Here is a 26,317-nt window from a genome sequence, read left to right as displayed (position 1 = left end):
GGAGCAAAAGGGGACAGAAAATGCAATGAATGAAATTGCTCAGATCTCTGCTTCAGAACTGAAGTTACGAATATTACTTCTCAGTACTTGTGTTGGGATTATGTCCTAGGTTATTTGCCTTACAAAATAATCAAGTTCAAAAAGTACATGCCATAAAGCACTAGAAAAAATAATGGTTATAGGTTAGGTATGTTGAAAAAAGTAGCTTGGAAATAAACTAATACAGAGAATATGCGTAACTAAATATATGGACTAATAAGATTAGAACAATCACAGTAAGAGAGTGAGGCACAGTTGCAAACATAAATGTGTGGGCATATACCACAATCTTCCAAACTAACTCTGTGATTACTAGTCTTTAAAAACAACTCCCCTTTAACTCAAGCACAAAGATCTATACATTATCCACATTGGTTCTCACACAAAAATGACTTGCATACAAACTTTTACAAATTTGGCCCACTGTGACCAAACTTTATTACCCATTTCATGGAGCTGTGACAAAAGTCTAAGAATCAAACAACTTGGGGATCACAGAGGCTATTATGTTTATTGTGCCAAACAGACTGTGATAATCCATTAAAGGACCATTTTCAACAAGCAAGCGATTCAAAGTACAATCATAGACAGCAACTCTACATGAAGAACAAAGCAAAAAAGGAACAGGAAAACAGTAAACTGCAGTTAAACATCTTGAAACTTGTTTCCTGCAAACATACCTATCTTGCAGAAATGGTAGAAAAGTTTAATGTCCAGTTTTATTTACTAGTGACCAATGACAGCAAAGAACAGTCCTATAAAATTTATCTCCCATAAAAATAAACTATATATATAAAAAATTTTATGATGTTCCTACTGTTTCAATGGCCACGAGCAGTTTTCAGTCTGAAAAATGAGGTATAGTAGGCCCTAAGAGGTAGTAATGTGTTTTGATTGTACTACAATATATAGACAATATAAGATGAACTTCATCAGAGTTGTAAGTCCCTCGGAGCTTGATCCACATGCATCAACTACTTCTGTTTCATCTGTTGAACACTGTGTTTTAAAAAAAACCCAAAATGCATTTGTTGAACATGAAATTATTAGGACCCGATCCAGCGTCCTTTGAAGTCAACTGGAGTCCTTCCATTGACTTCAATGGGCAATGGATGCAGTCTTTAATGAGCTACAGAATGGATATGATTAGCCCTCGTTTAGTTAACATTAACATGTCTAGTTTTAATACTCTGATCAGCTCTTTCTCGGCAGTCCCCAAGAATGAGCCTTCTGCAGTCTTTTGAGGAGATCCTTGTTTCTTGATATCATGTCTTTGAAGAAGCCAGTAAGTAGTTATCTTTAGGTGCATTTGACTCAGTACTAAAGCCATACCGATAGAAGCCTTCCTGAGAAACTACCCCCGGCCCAGTTAATAATACAATGTCACAAAGCAGATGTACTGACTAGGAGAGGGAGAGAGAGCGAGAGGGGGAGAGAGAGAGAGGAATAAAAAATCTCTACATAAGAAGCATTTAAAATAAATCAGGTTTGAAACATTACAAAAATCACATTTGTGTAAAATACATGAAAATACTTGTCAAGTATTTCCTTACAATCTACTAATTTTTTAAAAAACAACAACACATATTTGTGATTGCATTATGCAAAAGCTGAGCTTGTTGCTTCCCACCTACAAAGCTTCAAGTTTCTTTGAAGGTTTTTTTTTTGTTTTTTGTTTTTAATATGAAAGTAATTTAAAATGTGTTCATTTCCAGCAAAGTTCTTTTACAAAAAATAGTTTTGAATTAGGGATTAGTTGCAGTCCTAACTGTTTCAAACATCTCAAACTAATGCTGAAAGTAACAAGTTCATTCCATTTAAAGTCTGGAGGTAGGTCTTTGTCAATCGATTAGTCCATTTCTTTAAACAATTCATTTGAGGTACAAACTTGGACAGTAATATTTAAACATTACAACTAATTTTTTTCTATGTCATGTAGTGTCATTGAAAATTATCCTTACAAACCTATGAGTATTCAGTACAAAAATATATTCAAGTTAACAGTACATTACACAGAAATCTAGCAGAGAATAGGAATAAGTACATTAAAAAAAGAAAAATACATAGTCATGCTGAAACACATTAAAAATATTGCGTCATTAAGTGTTGAAGAAAAAATAAGGAGAAAATAGAGATATTCATGATTATTTACCCAATAATAATTTTCTGCATTGTATGTGTATAGCAGCATGTATTTATCAGGCTGTTGACTTAATTGTAAAAATCAGAGGTAGTATTGAATAGTGGGGTAATATTGCATCTGTTGCTAAAAGTGCTGTTTTGAGTGAAAAAGATGGAGAAATGTCACTGGAGTAAAACTGCCCAGTGAACCATCCTATGTCAAAGTATATTGCTTAAAGTAATATACAAGCTCACTTGAGGTACATGATGTTGATTCTTACATCAAAACTGGTGAGTAATGAGAAGAGATTCATTCCCTTTGAAATATTGATACATGATGGGTGAAATTAGGTGAGGTCAAACAAAACATTTTTTTCTTGGTTCAGATAAATTCCTGATTCATTCTGGGATAACTTTTCATGATTTTTTCCTCCAAAACCACTGTAATTGATAAATCTATGTCTTTATATGGCTTGAGAGTGTTTTGGTGTTAGTCACCTCTAGTTTTGTAAAAAATGTCTGGCTCTGCGGAAAGCTGAGTCTACCTGAATTTCTAGTTTCCTGAAGATGAGTGCTGTGAGTTTTGTTTATTACTACTTCTGCTGATATGTTTGTATCTGTAAGTATACAACGTATCTTTGTCTTTCTTCCCTTTTGCAAAATGAAAGTACCTATTTTTCCTTTCTTTTGATTATCGGCTGAATTAAGTGAAAAATCAGCTCTCAATTCTTCCTGAAATAACAGTAAGTTTAAAAAAAAATCAAGTACAAATCTACAAGAAGGTTACAAAAAAAAGAGTAGTATCTATCCCTTATCTTTGGTGTTCTAAACAGGGAGTTTACTAAGCTAGGGAGTGGGTTCTTGGAGGTGTTGTAAGGCCAATGATGTTACACACCAAGCCTTTCCTATTTCAATGCCCGTTATAATTATGTTACAAGTCTCTTGTTTATATGCAGTGCAGTGAATGACTTAAATCTGATTCAAAGCTTTCCTGACCCAGTCACCCTTACTTAGCAGCTCAAACAAACTATTAGTAGGTTAAGAAAAAAGAAAACAGTAATTAAAAGTCGCATCGGTAATCTGTGTCCCCTTTGTGTTACAGCAGTTTTTCACTAAACCTGGGACTGTGAAGGGATTACAAAGAAGGTGATTAATATAGTCTTTTTTAAGGTTATGTGATTTTTTTCCCCCAGGCATAAGTGGAAAGACCATGGCATAGAAAATAAGTGGTCAAGGCAGCGTCTTCTCCCTTCAAAAGACCCAACTGCTGATGAGGTAGAAATCAAATGGTGTGGTCTCCTAGTCTTCCTCTGCAGATTCTTGTGAGGACGTCTCTTCAGTTTCTTCAGTCTCTTCCTGGAATACACAAAATAAATAATTACCATTGTGTCTATGCCTTTCAGTTACAAAGGCAGACATGGTTGCCACTGAGAACTTCTGCATAAATCATAATTACTTCCTAAGCTGAATGAACACTCTTTATAACCTTTAAATTATTTCAAGAGTCCTCCTCCATGATACCTCCATACCCATGTAAATTAGAACATAAGAATGTAAGAATGGCCCTACTAGGTCAGACCAAAGGTCCATCTAGTCCAGTATCCTGTTTTCCGATAGTGGCCAATGCCAGGTGCCCCAGAGGGAATGAACAGAACAGGTAATCATCAAGTGATTCATCCCGTTGCCCATTCCCAGCTTCTGGCAAACAGAGGCAAGGGACACCATCCCTGCCTATCCTGGCTAATAGCCATTGATGGACCTATCCTCCATGAACTTATCTAGTTCTTTTTTGAACCTTGTTATAGTCTTGGCCTTCACAACATCCTCTGACAAAGAGTTGCGCAGGCTGACTGTGCGTTGTGTGAAGAAATACTTCCTTTTGTTTGTTTTAAACCTGCTGCCTATTTATTTCATTTGGTGACCCCTAGTTCTAATGTTATGAGAAATAGTAAACAACACTTCCTTATCTACTTTCTCTACACCAGTCATGATTTTATAGACCTCAATCATATCTCCCCTTAGTCATCTCTTTTCTAAGCTGAAAAGTCTCAGTCTTATTAATCTCTCTTCATACAGAAGCCATTCCATACCCCTAATAATTTTTGTTGCCTTTTTCTGAACCTTTTCCAATTCCAATACATATTTTTTGAGATGGGGCGACCACATCTGCACACAGTATTCAAGATGTGGGCATACCATGGATTTATATAGAGGCAACATGATATTTTCTGTCCTATTATCTATCACTTTCATAATTATTCCCAGCATTCTGTTCGCTTTTTTGACTGCTACTGCACATTGAGTGGATGTTTTCAGAGAACTATCCACAATGACTCCAAGAACTCTTTCCTGAGTGGTAACAGCTAATTTAGACTCCATCATTTTATGTCTAGTTGGGATTATGCTTTCCAATGTGCATTACTTTGCATTTATCAACATTAAATTTCATCTGCCATTTTGTTGCCCCGTCACCCAGTTTTGAGAGATCCTTTTGTAGCTCTTCGCAGTCTGCCTGGGTCATAACTATCTTTAGTAATTTTGTAAATTGAAAGGAAATATTCTCTGCCAATGTCCAGCTATGCCTGTCCAAACTGTGGATATGACCTCTTACCACCAGATGGAGTCCAGAAAGAAACCAAGAACTTGGGGACCTCAACCCTCTTGGAAAAGGTACTGACCTGGCTGACCACATCAATTCATTTTCAGTTGTCTTTCAGCCTGCCCACTTTTAATTCTTTAGGACCTATGCTGCTTTTATGTTGACTTAACAGAGGTGAGACTAAATAAATAGCTAGGAATTGGAGGAGGCTTTGAGTACAACCGTAATTATCTTCTTGTTTTGGGTTTGACACTGGGGTGACTTTGATCTCGACATTTCTCATGCCAGAGGTACATTAACTAGATGCAACCTTACTCATGTGTTTAAACTAGGAAAGAGGAGAGCAGCATCTTCACTAACACCAGAATGCTTTTAGTTCTGATGTCCTCAGACAACAATATGAAGAAAAATAGGAAAATATCTCTACTAAAAGTAGCAACTTCAACCCTGAAGTATTAGGTGGAATTTCTTTCCTTTAACCTGACTTATTTCAAAGATTAAGAAGAGAATTTGTTTGAGTGGATGTTTCTCAGCTGTTGTTTAGAAGTTTAACCAAGTTCTGCTGAACCACGTAGTCTGAACACTAAAATACATGTAAAAACAACTCTGTGGTGAGATGCAGTGTCTGAAAGGTGGGCTAGCCACGAAAAGTAAATTTGACATATATCCTGGCAGGCCCCTCTCTTAACAAAAGCTGCTCTCCTCTGCCCCATCCCTCTGGCCTTGATGTTTTCCTTCAGCAGGCCCAGCTCTGCCGTCCAATCCTCTTCACACTGCTTATTTAATAAATGTGCAATACCTTTCAGGACATGGCTGGTAAACTGCAGACAATAAACATTTCTGATAAAAGGGCTGTTAGTGTGAGGTTGATTTTTATCAAATGCTGCACATCCTCTCCTAAAACAGCATGTGAAAAAGATCTAGGAAGAATAGGTAAACATTTACCCCTACAGCAAAGTGAGACCTTTTAAGAATGACCAGCTTAAAACAGCTTATAACAGTCTTCATACTTTAATAGATTTGATTTTCCACATGGCTTCATTTTGTCTGGGTGGCTAACTGACACAATTTATAACTCTCTTCCTTTCCCAGGCCACTACAGTACACCATTCAGTAAAGCATGCCTTAAAGCTCGTCTGCATTATATGACCAAACTTCCATTCATTAGTGTTTGAAACACCTCAGCTGTGAAGGGCTCCTAAATGCTACCATGTGTGACAGTGCTGCACAAGAGCAGCATCGAGAAAAAAAAACACTGGGCTTTAATCATAGGCCACTGCTTACTGCAATCCCTTTTCAAAAGGTTTCAAACATCCAAAAAAAAAAAAAAAAAAGGGCAGAAAAAAGCTGTAAATCCAGGGAATAAACACAAGTACAAATGAATGGATGACAGCTTAAAAAATATAACCATAGCAGCATCAAGCCATGAGATTTCACACTGGTTTTGTTTAGTCTGCTTTGGGTTATGTGGGAAATGTGGAAAGCATGAAGCAAAAGCCCCCCTCCCTGCTAAACCATGGGCCTCAAATATTTAAGCCAGTAGGTTTATACCTCTTGACTAGGAAACAGGCCATGACCCTGGGGTACTCTCTGGAGTACCAGGCACAAAGAAAGATGTAGCATGATCAAAGCCATGGCCAGACGAAAGAGAGCAAAGTCAAGTGTCAGCAGCCCTCTGACCTTGTCTTTTCAATTAGTATTTAAATTCCAGAAAGGCACTAAGCGAGCATGCAGATACACAATTTTCTTCCTCACAATGCCTCCTTTCCAGTGACATGGGAGGTATTTAGATTACTGCAATGAAAGTTGTCACAGAACAGCAAGTGTATGGGTGAATTTTACTCCCCCTCGCCAAGGTTCAGAATATTCAGGTACTGAACCAATCTTTTTAACACTTCATAAAATTCATAAATACATGATGTGTTTTCCCCACTCATCCTCCCCATCTTGCAGAATGACATAGGGGGCAGTTGTAGCAGTTCAGGCTATAAGAAAATCAGTATCTGAAGCCATCTTTGTGCTGGCAAGTACTAGAAGTGGGAGAAGCTGTTTTAAAACATATTGCGTTGACACTGCAAATTCAGAGGCTCATCAAGATCATGAGAAGCAACTGCTTTGCTCAAAGCTGTCAGTGACTATTCAGCTGAAAATGATGACCTTGGATTCTGTTTTCTTTACTTAACATAACACACATAGGTGTGTTTTTTTTTTAAAATGCTGCTTTCTACTGACTTTGAAGTTGTATTAGCTTTGACATTTAATTAGTAATGGTATGAGGAGCAGCTTGAAAACCTCCAATGATTTTTAAGGCTATGTAGAGGGCAGCAGTGAGTTGCCTGAACTTTCTAGAAGCCCATTTCACATACCCAACAGTTAAGCTACTACTCCTGGGGGAATTCTGTGCCAAAAAAATAAAAATTCTACACACAATATTTTAAAGTTCTGCAAAATTCTGCAAACTTTATTTGTCAAAATAACACTATATAATCATGCCATTTTCAATTATTTTGGTAATTTATTTCAAAATACCTGTCAGCAAGTATGTCTGTAATAATACAGACACACACACAAATTCCCCCAGGAGGAGAGAGTTAAAGAAACCCCTATGACAACCCAGTTCCTGTTTCTCTGCCCCCTCCTCTCCAGGGCCCAGCTGGGGGGCCAGACACCCACAACCCCTTCCCCCCAGAGCCCAACTGTAGCCCCCCCCCAGCCCAGATACCCACCCCCTACCCCTCAGAACCCAGGGATCCAGAGGGAGAAACAGCCCAGTGCTGGGTCTGCATTGCGCAGTGGTGCAGAATTCCCCCAGGAGTACAGCTACAGGACCACTTGCATCATTTTATGATTGGCTAGTTGGGAGAATACTGCAACCTTAACTGGTTCTTTTTGAGAGCAGGTGGACTTTTGACCACACTATCAGAAAGGAGGAGTGGGGGGTTACTGGCAGCAGTCTCTGGAGAAGGTGTTTGTGGAAGTAAGTGTTTCAAAGCCAGCCATGGAAAGCTGAAGAGACGTCTTCATTGCCAAAGGATATGTTTTAGTGCCAGTGTTGCCACCTCTTTTAATGTTATCACAAGGCTTGCAATATTTATTGGTTTTCTTAAAGTTCCAGCAAGATATTGCATGAGAATCTTAGCTATTTTTTTTAAAGAAAGATTCTAGCCCTCATGATTGTGGTAAAAGGTTTGAAAATGTGACCCAAGGGCACCTTCAAGCTGAAACCCCAGAAATCAAGTAAATAGGACATCATATTTATTTATTTATTTATTTTTAAAATCTCATGATTTTAAGACAATCTCATAATTTTGGGACTTAATTCATGATTTTTGAATGTTTGAGGTTGGCAATGCAGTGGATCATTTTGGTTTGGAAGAAGAGCTTTTCAAGAAGAAAAGCAGAACTGGAAAAGTTGTTATTCTTCTAAGGGGAGTGGAATATTGACTTGCAGACTGACAATTGTCTTGCTTGAAGCCTGGTTGAATTCCTTCTATGGAAACACTAAGACCAGAACACTTAGTTTAGAAGTGACAGTAGAAGAAAGATATTTGTAAGTAGCCTAGCCAGTAGTTATTATTTACTGGCTATTTGGTATTGTACAAAACACAGAAGATGACATGCTTGCTGATTTGGAGTGCTTACCACCTAAACAGAGACAGAACAAAAATTAGGTGTGACAGATATGGCAATTTCCTGCAATATCTTTGGGAGACCTTACTGTCTTAAGCTTATGTATCATTGTGGGCCAGGGACTGTATGTAACTCCAGGGGTCAGAGTGACCACAGCTCCTCCAGGAACTAAGAACAGTGGGGGGAAATTCCCTCAGGTTATAACTCCTGCAGAGCAGTACCACTTTCTGGAGAGATTTGCATATACTAGTTCAAACTGGATTCTCCAGAGACCAACAGACAAAGAAAGGACTTCTGGATGAATAGCCTGAGTTTAAATTGACTCAGGGCCTTCTTTCTGATCTAGCAAATAGACAGGACCTTCTGTCCAAGTGGGGCCCCCATCCTTCCTGGGAAAGGCTTGAAAGGCCTATCAAGGTTCTAAAATACTCTGGTAAGCATTTAGCCTGCGTATAGGAACTTTTATTGTTTGTTATGTGGCTTCTCTGGTAATGCATTCACCTTAAGAATAAATGTGCTTGCTTAGAAAGAGCTGAGTGGTAACTTGTGACTGGTGGCAGTTATAGCTGTTCATCACCTTTGGAGAGAAAGCAAAGCACAGACAGTGGCCTCTTTACGCAGTCTGGCATGTTGGGGATATTACAGTGTAGGCAGGGAACTGTGCAGGCTGGAAAAACCCTGGTCAGGAGGCAGAGAGATGCATGTCTCTGCCCAAGAGAAGTGATGACTGAGGAGCCAGGAGACTAGAGTGGGTGTCCTCGACAGACCACAGAGGGGAATACAAGTGAAGTTGCCCTGAACTGGGAGATCCAGAGGAAGTAAAGTAGTAAATCATCTTTTTTGTGGAGACAGCACTTTTACAGAGGTGGATTAGTGGTTATGGGTTCCATGGAAGAAGAGCGCTTTAAACAGAAATTTGAAAGGAGGGCAGGTGCACTATATACTAGGATTGGGAGACACTTCCCGGTGTTGAAGTTGGCAGAAGTGGTTAAATTTATCAGAATGTTGTAACACAATTATTCTCAACCTCTCCTATGCCATGGCTTTATGTTACCATAGAAAAAGTATCCTCCCAGCCCTCCCCTGTGTAGCCATAGAAAAGGCGAGGTGGTCAGGTAGGGTTACCATCCGTCCGGGTTTCCCCGGACATGTCCAGCTTTTTCAGCTTTAAATGGCCGTCCGGGGGGAATTTCTAATAAAGTAGAAATGTCCGGGATTTCCCCCTTCCCCTCATGCAGAGTGCAGCGCGGCTGATTGGACGGCTGGGCCTGATTGAAAGCCGCTTGCAGCCACTGGGGCCTCTAGCAGCCAGAGTCCCTCCCCCTCCCCTGCTCCCTCCTGCCTCGCAGAGCAGCGTGTCACAGTGTTTGGCTCCACGTGGAGCCCGCAGCTCTCCCTTGGCCTGCTGGGGGGGGCAGGCAAGAGACAGGGAATGGGGGGTTAGATTGGTCGGGGGTTCTGGGCGGGGCTGTCGGGAGAAGGGGGTGTAGAGAGTGGTTGGGGCAGTCAGGGGACAGGGAGCAGGGAGCCTTAGATAGGGGGTGGGGTCCTGGGGGCAGTTAGGGTTGGGGGGGTCTCAGGAGGGGGCAGTCAGAGGACAGGTAGGGGTAGGAGGGTTCTGAGGGGGGCGGGGCTGGGGCAGGGCTAGGGCGGCACCCCGTGTCCTCTTTTTTGATTGTTGATATATGGTAACCCTACGGGGGGGTGCAGAGGCTGCAGGGCGAGGAGGAGCATAGAGGCTGCAGGGGCAGGGGGGCGCAGGGGTCTCAGAGGCTGCAGGGGCGGGGGGGGATGGAGGGGCTGCAGGGCGAGTGGGGAGCAGGGAAGCACTTAGCAAGCCCCAACCAAGATCAGAGTGGGAAGGAGGAGGGGGAATGCAGGGTGCTCAGAGGAGGGGGCAGAGTTGGGGCAGGGACTTTGGGGAAGGGGTTGGAATGGGGGCGGGGAAGGGGCGGGGTTGGGGCCGGGGCCGGGGCGGAGTTGGGGCGGGGTCAGGGCCCCGTGGAGTGTCCTCTTTTTTAAATGTTTGAATATGGTAACCCTAGGTCAGGATCTTCTGAAACCTGTTTGCTACCCTGCTAGGGTTGCTTCTCTGAGGGTGTGCAAACCTGTGCTGTTATAAAGTATTCAGGAAACTAGGGCCCACTGAAGTCAGTGGGACTATTCCCATGTTTAAAGCGAAGCACGTGCCTAAGTACTTTGCTCAGTTCCTTGCAGGACTGAGCCACTAGAAAGGAAGACATCACAGTCGTATGCAGTGCCTTCATGAGAGGATAATGTATTTTACACAGACCTACTGACTTGTCTCTGGTGTTGCTGCATGCAATTGGACCAGACGTGAGACAAAGCTTCAGAACAAAGGGAAGGATACTGTGTGATGGTGCAGGGAAACAGTCCCAACATTTAGGAGGAACAGGATGCTGGAATGAAAGGCTTTGTGGGTCCAGATGACCTCTGACCAAACTCAACAGAGACACACATAACCTCAAGCATGAAGGGACAGTCACTGGGTGGGCATCAGAGATCCTGATCACTCAATACAAGTGCTAGATCCACCTACAGACATGCCACAAAATCAAGAACAAAACCACAGATCATGGAAAGGGTGCAATCAGCTAAGCAATCAATTGAAAAGCAAAACTTTCAGGCTGCCTGGCTATCCTTAATTCAGGCAGTTCCTAACTTCTGAATGCTTGATTTTGCAACCTTAACACTTTTAATGCAGTTGTCTTAGCTGTAAGAGAAAGGCATTGTTTGAGTTAACTTGATTGTTCTGTAATCCAGTTTTGCATTTATATGAAAAAATTGCTTTCTTTCTAACTGCAGCTGTTGTAGGCAATTAAAAGGGGACTGGTGGGAAGTGGGGAGAACAACTACAAAATGCCTCTCAACCCTCTCCTGTATGGACTTAATTGTGACATAGAGTAAGTGGTGTCTAGCTGCACCATCCCAATGGGAGCTCTGCGAGACATTCTTCAGATGCTCTTAGGCACATAGAAGTTGAACAACTGCTACCACATCACCTTCTGTGGTGCATCTTACTGTCTCCTTGTGTGGCTGGCCAGATCAGCCGGCTGATGTGTAGGGGCAGGCTGGGACATGCCTCTGCATGCTCCCTGCTCTAAGTGGTGCTGTGTGCCCTCAGGGAAGTAGGGATGAGCATTCCTAATGCTTCTCAGAGTGCAGGGGCTGCCGTTCTGCCTGGCTCTCTTGCAAGCTGCTGCAATAAAAGCATGAAACACTGGAATTCTGGCAAGGGACCGCACTTTATTTCCTAGCTACATCCGCATGACATAGGTTGGGGTATCAAAAGGTTATCCCCCCCATCATGTGGCAGGAGCTAATATCCCTGACTCCAGTGGCTACTGTTATAGCTCCCTTCCTTCCCACCTCCCATTTTTGTTTGTTTTGAAAATCAAATGCATATAAACTGTAATATCAATAAAAATAACAACCACAAACTAATCCAACTATTTAATAAAAGTTAGAAGAAGAAACAGCTAGGATGGTGCTCAGAGTACAGCTGCCCATAAGTACCCTATCAGAACCTCAATGCCTTTTTGATCATATGGCAAGCCACTTCTTGTTCTCAAAACACTGCCTTCTGCAGTGTCCTAATCAGCTGATGAAGTGGATCTGCTTCCTGGTGTCTTTGTTTGCTGCTCCTCATGTTTGCCGTTGTGAATAACCAAGTGAGCATGTGTTGCTTTTGTCAGCGTGTAAGAACTGTCAGTAGCATTTTGGGTGTTCTCAAGTCAGTGTATTCCTTGGTCTCCTTTGGATGTCTTCAGTTCCTCTTTCAAGCCTGACCCTCAGGGTAATTATGACATAAGGCTTCGGTGATGAATCTAACATTCTCTCCCACTTGCAACAGGGAGTAACTGCTTGGCATATTTCTTCTGTTTTAGTTTCCTAGTGTAAAATTCTTTTGTCACTACTTCAAGGTTAATTATCTTTGGCTCAAGAAGCTTGTTGGATATTGGCATTAAGGTTTTGGCAATATTCTAGCAATGCTAAGTATTGATCCCTTGAATCTGCCAGGGCTTTCTTTAAAAATCAAATGATTTTATTTATACAGCTTTCTCATACTGTGCATTGTAAGGCCCCGATGGGGAGTGCTTAGGCTGATATGCCAAAGAGAACTGCAGAAATGACCAGCTTATGAACTGTGGACCATTGTCTGTTGCTAACTCCTCTGGAATTCCATGGAGAGCAAAGCAGGATTGTAACAGGAACCACTGGAGACTGTTGCTACTAATACAGCTGCAGAAGGCGAGTGGAGGCTAAATGTGCACCCATGTAAGGTCAGCCCTGTAGCTGGTAAGAATTTTATCTTGAACCAAGTCTAGTTTGTTAAGTTTTAGCACTAGGAAGTGGTTTATCTTTATTTCTCTTGTAACCATTTCTGCTTTAATGCCTTGTACTTGTACTCACTTAAAGCCTATCTCTTCGTAGTTAAATAAATTTGTTTTATTCTTTAATCCAAACTGATCCAGTGTTTTGGTTAAACAGGGCTCTGGGGTAACTCCATTTGAAGTAACAAACAGTTGGATATTGTTCCCTTACAGGGGCAACGGACCTCCAATATCTGGACTGTCCAGGAGAGAGCTGGACAGTGCAGAACACATGTTTTGGGGGGAAATTTGGGACTGGGAGTGTGATGGGGTCACCTTGCAGGTCATAACCAAAGCTGCTGGTGTCAGTGTTCCTGGAAGGCTGCAGTTATACACACACATTCAGGGTGTGACCTGCATGCTGGTTGGCTGTTTGTGAGGGGCTCAGGTTGGGAGCTACAGCACCAAAGCATTGTGAGGCACCCCAGGTTGCAAGGCAGGTGGTGACAAGGCTGCAAGGCAGCCCCTGACTGGCCGACACTGCACTTCGGAATGGGACACTTACTCTGCTTATAGTCCCAATGAAGTCAATGATGTTACTTAATAGTAGAGTAAGGCTCTAGTAAATGTGAGTAAGAGTGGCAAAATCTCGATCCAAGGCCAATATTTTTAAAGGTAATTAGGCATCACTCCACTCAGTGTTGCAAGTGACTTACGCACTTAGGAGTCTGTGTATCACTGAAAGTCAATGAGACTTAGGCTCCTAGGTATCTCAGTCGCTTTTGAAAATGAGACAGACATCTAAGTCACTCAGGTCGTGCAACACTGAGCAGAGTGATGCCTGAATACCTTTAAAAATATGGACTCACCTGACTAGAACTACAGTAAAAGCTGTCAGCTGACAAAATTGAGCACTTCTTATAACGGATCAGAGGACTTTTTGCACAGAGCAGAATTCAAGCGTATATTCTGTATAGCATTTACACTGGGGACAAATCCTGCTTGCAGAAATCTTGGGGGGCTGTACAAACTCAGATAAAGAGATACACCCTGCCCTGGAGAGTTCACATGCTAAAAGACACAATCAGGTCACGTAGGAGTGAAATAAAATATTAAAGAAAGTAAGGAGGCATTCCTAATGCATATTGGTTGAATCAGTAGTGTGACCTTATACAACCTTGTGGCAGACTGGCAAATCCCAAGGTTTGGAAACAGCTTTTACAAATTGTCTTTTAGACTATAAGCCCTTTAAGTTAAGGACTATAATTTACTATATGTTTGCACAGCACACAGTATAATGAGGCCATGATCTGGATGGGTTTGAGGTGCTAAAAACAATATAAATATAACAATTGATAATAATAAATTAACAAGCACATAGCTCTGAAGTCACTAATTCCTAGTATTTAGGCCTGTGCACTACACTGACAAATTACAGGCCTTGATATAAACTCTTCCTCCTGATGGTAGTATATCAGTACCAGAGAGATGTTGCTGTCAATGCAGGTGGAAATGATATAATCTAGAATACCACTGAAGAGCTCCTAAAGACTCATGCATGAAACAGCATATATTTCTGTGCATCCCATCTGTTTAATTACAGTCAGTGTTACAGCAATGATTTCGTTTTTGGTAGGCGTGAGATGCCAGAATATGAAAGAACAGGGACACGACAATCCAAATAAAGGTGTGGGTTGAAATCCATATGACCTGTTTTAGCCAAGCCTAACATCATGATCTCCTATCTCACTGAAGTGAGAGTCTCCTTAGGGTATGTCTACACTGCAATTAAAAACCCACAGCTGGCTCATGGCAGCTGATTTGGGCTTAAGGGCTCGGGCTAAGGGGCTGTTTAATTGCAGTGTAGATGTTTGGGCTCGTGCTGCAGCCCGAGGTGTGAGACCCTCCCCCCTCGCAGGATCCTAGAGCCCAGGCTGCAGTCTAAGCCCAAATGTCTACACCTCAATTAAACAGCCCCTTAGCCTGAGTCAGATAGCACATGTCAGCCGCGGGTTTTTAATTGCAGTGTAGACAATCAGATATCTGGGGAACTCCTGTTATAAAAAGACGAGGAGAGAGATTTGTCCTTTTAATTCCTCAAAAGAGTAATTGCTTGTTGCAGGCTGATAAGGAATGCCCAATGACATTGAAATCCTGACCATTACCTCTTACAACAGCATTATAATTAATTTACAGACAGGTGGCAACAATGATTTTTCTGAGTAGCCAAATTTATATTATATGTATTATTAATAACTAGCATTTGAAACTCAGCTGAAAGGTTTTGCCAAGTGCTAAAACTTGGTTAGACCTCAAAGCTGCCGCTTTGAAGTAATAAGAGAGAGACTGAAAAACTATAGCCAAGAGCTGCACACACCTCATTAGGGCCAAGCAATGTGGGAAGGCCAACCTGCAGCTTCCTGCTCAAGCGTGCTTATCCATTGGAAAGGGGCTTCAGGAAGGTAAGATAAAAGAGCCTTTCAAAGTGGAAGTGCACAGTGACGTTTTTATGAGCGCTAGTCATGAAGGCTTCTAAACACTGAACTCAGTCATTTACATAACCTACTTCACAAAGAAAACGAAGGCTGCTACAAGGAGCATAACAAGCACATTCTTTGAGGGAGGGGGAAGGTTGAGTTGGAGAACTTTGTTTTTATTATTACTGTTTCTAAATCTCACTGGTTTGCTCTTCATTTGTTTTCACTCATGAAAGGAAGAGTTTAACAAATATGGCTCTATCTTCCCCCCAAGAGTTCTCAGAAAAGCTCCCAGAATAAGAAACATATTTCTGAAAGAAAGCTGAGTCCTCTGACTTGGTTCAACAAAGTTCATGCGAGACCTTGCGGTATAATACATCTAAATGATTTGGCTCTTAAATAAATAAATAAATCAACAAAATCAATGAAAGAAGAAAACACTAAAGGCTAAAAGCCTTGTAAAATCGTTTTTAAAATGTCTGAAGAGTTTAATCCTCGATCTTACCACACAGACACTGGTGAGGCTGTGTGCTGGCAGCAAAGCAGAGTATTTAACTTTGAGAGCCGAAGTGCTGGGTTTAATTTTCAGTTTCAGACTAAACAGCGCGTCTGCAGTGAAAGGCAGGGCAGCGAGGACTCCTGAGTGAAATGGGGTAATGGAAATGGTTTCTTTGCAAGCTTTACTGATTGTGTAACCATGGAGCACCTCCTTGTGCATGCAAAAGAAAACAAAAATCAGAGAACTTTGTTTAGGCTTTAATAAGAACCCCCATTTTCCCTCTCTTTTTTACTGCAAAAAATTCTGTTGCTATTTTATTATAAAATGCTGCAGGCTAAAAATATATCCCTAATTTAAGCCATCTTGCCAATAAATCTACAAATACCTGGTAATCCAAAAAGGGTAGTTATGGTTTAATGACATACTCTTCTTGTCATCTTAATATGTTCAACTCCTAAAGGATTTAGAGCCATGCATTTAAAGATTTTTCAACTTCTTGAATATCTCTGAGCAGTCTGGTGGAAAAGGCAATAAAGTATGGACCTCTTCATCATGGCGCATGAACCAACTTTTTGAGTTCCATCTGCTAAGTGATTCATGTTACCACAGAGCTGAGCCTTTTCTTTTTCTACTTTGGACAGTTTGATTTAAAAATACATTGGGGCTGTCTCACTTAATGGATGGTGATTATTTCCTTTTGACTAGAAAACTTTATGGTAGTTTCTTTTTAAATGGAACATATCTAAACCCTATAATCTAATAGAAAAAAGCTCCTGATGGAAACCTATGCACAAAATACTTTTTCTTTGAAGACAAAGAAAGATTTATTAAAGTTTATACCTCAGTGTTCATCTGTTTTCCTCTTCCTAACTGTGAAAAAAAAATTGAACTAAAATAAATTACAGTTAACGCCTCATTATATAACATTCTTCTTTGGAAGACTTTGTTAAAGTGAAGGGGAGGCTGCCTAAAATACTCTATCTGTCCCTGTGTTGTTCTGATTTCAGTTTCCAGATTTTGTCTCAAAATAGCCATGGGAAATAGGGAGGAAAAAACCTATTCACTGCCCTCACTGTAGCTCTGCGGGGTCCTAGAGCTCAGGGTTTCATTGCGCCAGACTCCTTGTCTGGTTTCAATACAGTGCTCTTTCCCTCCCCGCCCCCCCCACCCATCCTGTCTGTGAGATCAGCCATTGGTAACTCTGGGAGACATTATAAAGTGCGATGTGGGAAACTAGAGATGAAAATTCAGGCAGAATGTGAGTGATTTGTTTTTTCTTTATTTCTCTCCTCCACCCCGCCCCCCATGTCTGTTGGGTGGCAGATAATCTTCAAAACCAGAGTTCAGAGATCAGAATCAAGCTACTTCAGCAGTCAGATGACCAAAAATTCAGCAAGTTTAGGAAAGATTTTTCATGCTGGTTTTCCCTTCACTTCATCAGATGCCAAGAGTCTCAAGTGCTATAAATAGGGTTGAGATAAAGCAAGGGGTATCATGGCAATACTCTAGTGTATTTAAACAAAATCAGGGATCATTAAAAATAAAGTACAGATTGTGAGCAAAATTTTCAAAAGCGCCTAAATCCCATTTTCAGAAGTGCATAAGTAACTTGACTTTTAATGGGACCTAAGCTGCTTACACTTAGGTGCTTTTGAAAATATTACCTTGTGTCTATAACCACAGTAGTACCATAATATCAGTAATCACAGTAATCACCATGATAACAGTGCTCTGATCTACTACTGCAACAGGATGCCTGCAATTTCCAACCCTTTGCACAGGCCAGCACAACACTGGGATAAGGGTGGCTTTTGGAACCTTCAAGTTAGAGCCAATGAACAAGCAAGATTGCTTACTACCAACATACCAACAGAGGCAGGCATGGTGAGAGTTCTATTCCAAATGATGTGGACTCAGCTGGGGTTAAAAACATTTTTAAAATGTGTGTGTGTTCTGTGATTTTGTGGGTTATGGATTTCTGTGATTTTTTTTTAGGGTTTTTTACTAAGGTCCAGTTAATGCACATGAGGGGGCACGCTGGTATGCCTGCATGGTCTTAGCAAAGGTATTGGTATCATGCTCTGATTGGCTGCCCATATGTGGTAATGTCCAGAGACAGCAATCAGCACTGGTGTAGTGTGATATCACTGTGATTTCAAAGAAAACAATTCTATAACTGCCCGTCATTAATATAGTAGCTGTGTAATGTTTCCTACTCATATTCTAAGGGGTTTTTTGGTGTGTGATTGTATGGGGGGAGGGATTGGGGCTTATCACTTAATCTTCCAGGGACAGTTTCCAGAGTGAGACTTTATAAAATGCCAGAAATACTGAGGAATCCTTAAAGAATAAAATGTTTTTCTCCCAATCGTCTTCTCCCAGGAAATGTACATCAATAAATGATGATTGAGCACACAGCTATTTCCACTTACAAATTGTTTTTTTAAAATTGTGCTTGGTATGTAAGGACCATAACTGACAATAACAGGCAAAGACTTATATTTAAGAGATGACTATGTATTATATTCACTGGTTCATTTAATCATTCTGTGGTTCCTATATTTTCCCAAAATTTCTTATTCTATTTCTGCTACTTCATAACTAAATGTTTGTATGTATTACAGTACAACATGTGAAACCAGTCTGAAAAGACCAACAGGCTTGGAGATTTCAAGCACTGGGTAATAGATATCTTTGTGTAGGAAATTAAACTGTGAATCAATTTTGTCATCTGAGACGATGTGGTACAATTCTGAGAGGAACGATCTGATGCATCAGTGCTTCATCTTCCACCCTTTCTGATGTAGTTGATGATCTGTAATGTCCTTGTATTATTTTAGTACATCCAAGCATTTAAAGACCTAATCCCAAACCCACAGAAGTCAATGGGAGTCTTTCCATTGACTTAACTAGCTTGGTATTAGGATCTATGAACTTGATTGTAAAAGTTGCTAAACACTCAGAACTCTATAGGTGTTCCATGAAATCCTGTCTCCTGGATCCGATAAATGTCTCTTTTTTGAAGTAACACTCCAACTCACATCACCTTCAATGATCAGTGTGATGGGGCATACAGGCCACACACTGGCAAGGATGGGGTTATTGAGAGCCTGTGGACCAAACTGCCTCTGCCCCACCACACCTGTAACACGTCAGGAGTGAAGAGGGATACCCATCTTGATTTGAGACTAACCAAGAAGGAGATTAGAGCTCTGTTTCTCTGTTGGTGAGAGAAGCCTGGTTTCAGCCAATAATCTGAGACCGCCTGCTGCCTGGGCGAACCTCCTGGGGGATGGGACAACTGAGACCACTGACTGGCTGAATGAAGACAAGCCCTGAGTAGAAGGGTGGCATCCTGCCAAAGACTTTTTGGACAACCCTAGTTTTCAGTTCATAGTATTCCTTTAGTTTATAACTTTAATAGCTTGGAAGGGGTGAGACTCAAGTGTGCCTTGGCCAGAGGGCTAAAGTGCCACTGCACCAGACAGTGAGAGGTGGCAACCAATCGTTGGAGTCCCTATGACAGCCTGAGTAGGGTCCTGTTGGGGCATCACGGAGAGAGGCCCTGTCACAACTGGTTTATTGATTATCTTTGTTGTTACAGATATAAGACAAAGTCCAAGGTTTTCAAAAACAACTAGTGATTCTGGGAGTTCTAATTTTTTGATGTCTTTCTGGAGACACCTTCAAGCGGTCTGAATTTAGAGAGTGGGTGCTCAAAATTTCTGCCAATCAGGCTCCTCTAAGGTTGCAAGTTGGGTTTTTATTATTATTCTTTTTTATTTATATTTTTATTTTATTATTATTAAAATTATGGCACTCAAAACAGAATCACAGAAATGAAATGCTGGAAGGGACCCCAGAAGGTAATCTAGTCCAGCGGTTCTCAACCGGGGGTCCGTGGTCCATGATATGTGCTTGGGTTGTAAACCTGGTGCCCCAAGCCCCCGGGGCTGAGGCTGACCCCCGGCACTCCCATGGAACAAGGCTCCCCCAAACTGCAGTGCTTTACCCAGAGTGGGGCAGTCCCGAGGGAAGCTCCAGCCCCACCCCCTACTTTCCCCAGTCCCTCTCAGGCCCAGCCCTCTGTCCAGGTCATAGGGGAGAAGCCAGAGGCACACAATGTGGGGCAGCTGCTCCTCTGGCTGGTGGTGCCATGGAGTGGGCAGCCGTGGCATTCCGCCGTCGGCTGCTGGTGCCCGGGGTTGCGGCTGCTCCTCATTTCCCAGCCCCCTTTGACTACTCACGCAGCTGGTAAGAGCTGCCTGGGCAGGGCTGTGTCTTGCTGAGGTGAGTCAGGGGGTGGAAGTGGCACTCCTGGACCCTGCTATGCAGAGCTGGCCCAACAGATGTTTGTCTAAGTTGTCTTAATCATATATCACTGCAGGAAATCTTGGCTAAATTATATGATATAAATAATGGCAAAACTTTTTATTTACTGGCAATGGTAATTGTTTTTTTAATAGATGCACCCGCCCACCATCATTCTCAGTGACGTTGCCCAAATATACTTCAGACACCCTTTTTGCTGTGTCTACTGTTAGGGACATTGTGGGTCCTTTCAGCTCTGGGCTCAGTTTTCAACTCCATGTAGTTCATCCCCTAAGCATCTTCTGCCAAATATGCTTCTGTGGACTCCTAACCACAACATAAAACATAAAGATACTCTGCACACAAGCACCATCTGCTCTTCTCTGTTTTGAATAGCCAATGGGATGTAATGACCAGTGCTGATTCAGGGAGGTGTAGCCTTTCCTTTCAGCACCAGTGGGAGCAAAAAGTCCTCTGAAGACCACTTCAGAGTGGGGTAAGACTATGAATCCACTGACTACTCCTTGGCATGTATCTAGCTATATTTATATTTATCTCCTAGCATCATAGTACCTAATGGAAGCAGGATGGAAAAGACCTCCCCAAAGACTTCAGTCCCTTACAGGCATTCTACCTCAGAACACACCCGATTTGGTCCAGGACAAAACATCATGGAGGTGCATAACACACTCAGCATCTTCTACGCTGTCCAGACAGCATGAGAACAAATTAAACATAGTGCCCAATGGATAGCTTTTTAAAGGTATTTGGGCACCAAAATCAAAGGGAGTTAGGCACCTAAATACTTGTGAAAACCTGGCCCTGAATGCTTTACAACCATTGATCAAATCACTAGTGGGAAGGAGGGAAGCACTATCGTCCCCAGTTTTACAGATGGGGAGCAGATCCCCAGATCCCATAGGCACCGGATAGAATAGACCAGAGGGGGCTAAGCCTCCCCTGTGGCACAGCCGCTGACCTGCTGCCTTTGAGAGCGCGGATGATTGGGTTGTGGTGGCTCTGCCTGCACTCTGCCCCCAAAGTCCCCTCCCGCTTTTTGCCCTTGACCCCATCTCCGCCTCTTCCCATCCCTGCTCTGCCCCTCCGCTGAGGCGCCTGCCACTTCTCATTGAGTCCCTCCTCTCCTCTCCTGAGATGCCCCCACCTCCTGTCGCTTGCTGAGTCCCTCCTCTCCTCCACCCCCCCTCACCCAAGGTCCCCACCGCCTGCCACTCGCTGGGTCCCTCCACCTCCCTGTGCCCCCCCCGCCACTCAGGGGAGGGGGAGGGCCATGGGGGAGAGGGAGTGGAAGAGAGGAGGGACTTGGTGAGTGGTGGGCAGGCGGGAGGGGGGGCCTTGGGGGATGAGGCCTAGCATGAATGGGGCCTGGGGCAGAGTGTGGGTGGAGCATGGGCGGGACCATGGTCCAGGCACTGAGGAAGTTTCCGGCACTCAGGCCAGCCTCCCCACGCGCCACCCATGCCAGATTCTCAAAGGTATTTAGATGCCTAACTCTCACTGATTTCTGTAGAAGTCAAGCACCTAAGTACCTTGGAGGATGTGGGCCAGAGAGACTAAAGACCAGATTTTTAAAGGTATTCAGCCATCTAAAGATGAAGACAGGTGCTTTGTAGGATATTCAAAAGCGCATGGATACCTAATTCCTATGGAACCACAAGGTGATCCTTCGTTCGCCCTCACAGAGGGGAGCCAGCAGTGCAATGGATACTCTAGCCCTGATGCTGTTCAAGAGCCTAAGGAAGATATTTCCCTCCCTTCCACAGAAACTCCCCTCCAGAGCAGAGTCTGGTTTCTTGGGCTACGCACTTGGGGCAGGATTAGGGAAATGCTTTGAGGGAATGGATCATGATGTGTGCATGTATTTGTAATTCACTTTATAAAGACCTGCTGGGCATACTCTATATTCTTGATGAAATGGTGGAAATGCTAAGTAAACCCTTCAATAGCTTTATCATAAGTGTTTTCAATAGGTTTCATAAGGGAAAATGTTCAAATCGGCCATGATCAATGCTAGTTCTTATAAAGGTGAATTTCATTGTAGAGAGCTATACTTGTGCTGGCTCATTGGTTGTCACCCTCTGCCTAACAGGTGTTTGCATTTCCAACCTGATGCATCTACACAATTGGTAAGCGCTTTGTGATAAAAGGCATTATTTAAATGCAAAATAATAGAGTAATAACAATGCTTAGAGCTTGCCCAGTTACTTTTATCTTCAGATCACCTTACAAACACATGAACTGAGCTCTTCAGATTGGCCTTGTGATTTGGGACTTTTTTAAAGGTGATTTTTCTCCCTTCCCCTCCTTCTTCTTGGCCATGTAAAATCCCAGTTGGCTTGTTTAACTCATTTAATGAGGAGTTTCTGGGAAGCAGCAGTCTCAGAAATGTCACTCAGTATAGTTACAAAATAAAGAAAAATTACATAAAATATTTAGAACTGAGGAAATCCAAATCTTAGACCAGTTTGGGGATCTACAAAGAGCCTAGGGCTCAGTAACATTCTTTAGATTCTGCTCAGAAGTGATGTCATATAAACAACAAGAAACTCCCTTCCAAAAAACATCTGACTTCCTCTTCTAACCCCTAGTTCTTTAATACAGTTTAGTTTATTGCTTCAGCTGTTTACAAAATCAGTCACTAAACTGCTAATCATTACTTGTTTGTTTTTATTTTTTCTTTCTGAACAGACATCTTTTGGCGTGCTGTCAGAGCTCTCAAAATCTGTCCTGGGGGGGGGGGTTCTTGCTCATCATAACAACCTTGTGGCACCTTGTCATGGTAACATCCTACTGCTCAAAGAAGACTAGAGACAACTTCCTGTAGAAACCACACCCAACAATGCTACACCTTCATCATCTGAAGTGATAGGAGTTGCTTTGGAGTGAGTCTAAGGGCTTGTCTACATTACAGAGCCATGGCTAGTATAGCTATGGCAGTATAGCTATGCTAAAGAGCCCTCTAGTGTAGACGCAGTATAAGCCAACAAAAGAAGCTCTTCTGCCATCATAGCTACACCGTCTACTGGAATGATATTAGCTACGTCGTATGCAGTGTTGTTGTAGACATTTTGGTCCCAGGATATTAGAGAGACAAGGCGGGTGAGGTAAGATCTTTTACTGGACCAACTCTCATCAACAGAAGTTGGTTCTATAAAAGATATTACCTCACCCACTTTGTCTCTCTAATTAGCTATACTAACAGAAGCATTCTTCTGTCGGCATAGTTATGTCTACATCAGTGGTTTTATTGGCATAGCTATGTTGACAAAGGAGTGTGATTATTTATTTTCAAAACTTTGTGGTGTAGACCAGGCTTAAGCACTCAGCCTATGCTGCACTGTCAGGCGGGAAAGTGAGAGGTTGGGAATAGAAATCAAACTTGTCTCTTTCCTTTCACACTGGAGAGCAGTGCCACCTCCTAATTTTTTAACCTGCAATTCATCAGCTTGTTGTTACTCTAATTCAGGGTTCGGCAACCTTCGGCACGCAGCCAATCAGGGTAATCAACTGGTGGGCCGCAAGACATTTTGTTTACATTGACTGTCCACAGGCAGGGCCCCCTGCAGCTCCCAGTGGCCAGGAACAGGAGCTGCAGGGGCCGTGCCTGCGGACAGTCAACGTAAACAAAATGTCTCGTGGCCCCCAGCGGACTACCCTGATGGGCCGCGTGCCGAAGGTTGCTGACCCCTGCTCTAATTTTTATTTATTTTATGCTAAACAACTTTTAGAGTTATTTTAAATATAAACATTTGAGCTAGTCAAAACACAGAAAAACAGTTTCAAACTTGACCCATTTTCCATGAAAGTTTCTTAAAATTTAAGATCAATTTTTTATCAAAATCATGTCCAAAACTGTTATAGAATATTTTTGTTCACAGAAAGCTGCATTTTGGGTAAGCAAAAATGTTTAATGATGATTTCAAACATAATTTAAATTTAAAAATTTGATTAAAATGTCACAAACTTTCACAAAAAAACAGAAACATTTCAAAAATATCAACAATTTTTGGCAAAAGATTCCATTTTTTAAAAAAAGGCCAAATTGCTATGAACTTTTTGTGCAAAAATTTTGACCAGCTCCAACAACCGTTCTTACCACTGCCCTTGAAGTCTCTGTAAACACAGCCAATATTTGCTTAAAATAAATAAATAAACAAACAAACAAAAAGCAAGATAACCAAATGTTTTGAAGATTCTTTTGCAATGATGCTTGTCATCCCTATACAATAACTTTCAGGTAAAAACTATATGTGCTATTGGACAATAAAGCTTCCTGCCTCTTATGAACTGTAAACTTCCAATTCTCAGCCTCAATAAACATAGAATAACTAGATTTATCCTTATGCGCGAAGGGACTGATTCAAAACCCCTTGAAGTCAATGAGAAGATGAGTGAAGTCCAATGGACTTCAGTCCCTAGAGGATTAAACTTATGTGATACTGAATAATTGAGTCAATGACATTGAAGGCATGCCATTCCTTGCAAAGGGTAGGCAGCACTTCAGAGGTTCAAGTCGCTGGAGCAAAGTTTAGACCCCAATTCAGGAAAACACTTAAGCCTATGCTTAACTTTAATAATGACAGGGATTCTTTCATGAATCAGGACCTTAATTAGCAAGTAAGACACACAAAAAATGTACTTGATTTGCCTTTGTACCTATTCAAAAATAATGCTTTTCTCTTTTCCTCGTATTGCTGTTATTGTGTTCGTTTGCTTTTTTTTTTTTAATTTAAGCAATTTATTTACTATTAGGTAAAAAAGTTACTTAACTGCTGGTAAAATATATTTGGACTCATGTTCTCTCTTCTGAATTCAGTTATGAGATTCAGAGACTCTAACATCTCTGATTTTTAGGGTCCCCCTCCATACGGATCATTAAACAGTTTCAAAAGCTTGTAGACTCAGACTATTTCTATTCTGCAGAAAAGATAAAAATAAAACATGTCCTGTTCCCCAAAAAAACGTTGATAACCTTCATGATGTTTCCCTAAAAAATATCAATTTCTTTTGTATTACTTAAGAACGCAGCTAATCCATATGCCATCAGCTGAGGATCCAGCTGTTACAAATCACTTAAAAATGAGGAAAGTGGCTACTTAGTCCTTACTTAGTCACTTAAATGAGAATATGGTAGATCTTACTAGTAAGATCTGTTTGTTTTTTTCTGGTGACTAAAACATATTTGAAGTGGATACCTGAGAATCTTTCGAGATTTTTAGATACCTATCCTTCACGGAGACTTTAAACTTACTGATGGCTTGCAGTTAGATTTTCCAGTGCAAGTTCACCATGGTGTGTGTGTTTCCCCATTGATACAAGTCACCTAGTGACCATCATGAATACATACAGATCATATGATTTACATGTTTGCATTGATTCTGTGGACATATCTCTTCCCAGTGGAACTTGCTGTTGCATTTACCACCTGCAAGATGGGGAATCCTCAGGGTTCTGTGGATGTTTGACGATATCATAGGTGTTTACATAGCACTGTCATGGCCTTAAACTGGACAGCAGCTGTCCATAAAAGGAGATTTAGAGAATGCCTGAGACCTGGAGAATGCCTAAAACCTGGGAGATGGTGACATTTACAGAACTGTTATGGCTACAAGAAGAACTATCTGTTTTTGCTTCTGTGCCTTTTAAAATGCAAAACAATCAACAGTCGTTCCATCTGAGTTGGCAAGAAGGGTAACAACTGGATGTAAACTAATACTAATCCAAAATCCTTGAGAATGAACATCTCCAGAAATTCAAACCACAGCATTCAATGATAAGTCTGATCAAGGGTTATGCTTCTTTTATTCAACCAAACTGTGGCAACATGCTCACTATCACATAGCAGTGCTTGAACGTAACCTTTCAAAGCCCCGCTGATGAAGGAAAGATATGCTTCTAACTTAATCCAGACTGCCACATGGAAAAGCCATCTGTGAGGATATTTTGAAGGAAACAGATGGAAAAGGAAGAGATTCCTCTGAATGCAGTGTAAGATTTACATTATCCTCATGAACTTCCATGTAGTCCGCATGTTTATATAATTTATCACTATTTCCTTAGACAGCTCAGATTAGGAAACTCGCATGAGCTCATGTTCTTGCTGTTAATTCTGAGTCTGAACTCCTCTCCTTTAAAGGGAAATTCAGTAGTGTAAAAGAAAAGAAAGAAAGGCAATTGGACAGAGTGAAGGCCAATTGTGTCAGCTCACAAACTTCCCATTGCTACCTCTCCTCCTTTTCAGCCTTAGAGTAATTTTGGTATGTGTGTACCCATGATGATAGTCTAC

The 26,317-nt window shown here is 41.7% G+C and overlaps 1 protein-coding gene across 2 annotated transcripts in view; it reads right to left on the bottom strand.

The window, feature by feature from the left end:
* Positions 1 to 487: 487 nt before the first annotated feature.
* Positions 488 to 26,317, bottom strand: part of HMGA2 (high mobility group AT-hook 2) — a 165,473-nt gene continuing 139,643 nt past the window's right edge. For both annotated transcript variants that reach the window (XM_024208060.3, XM_024208061.3), the window contains exon 5: positions 488 to 3,516. In XM_024208060.3, coding sequence (XP_024063828.1) covers positions 3,460 to 3,516 — 57 coding nt within the window. In that variant the 3' untranslated portion in view covers positions 488 to 3,459. The remainder of the gene's footprint in view (positions 3,517 to 26,317) is intronic.

Source organism: Terrapene carolina, unplaced genomic scaffold (assembly GCF_002925995.2).
Source record: "Terrapene carolina triunguis isolate 2854851 unplaced genomic scaffold, T_m_triunguis-2.0 Scaffold68, whole genome shotgun sequence".
Lineage (NCBI taxonomy): Eukaryota > Metazoa > Chordata > Testudines > Emydidae > Terrapene > Terrapene triunguis.
This window is presented reverse-complemented; position numbering and strand designations above follow the sequence as displayed.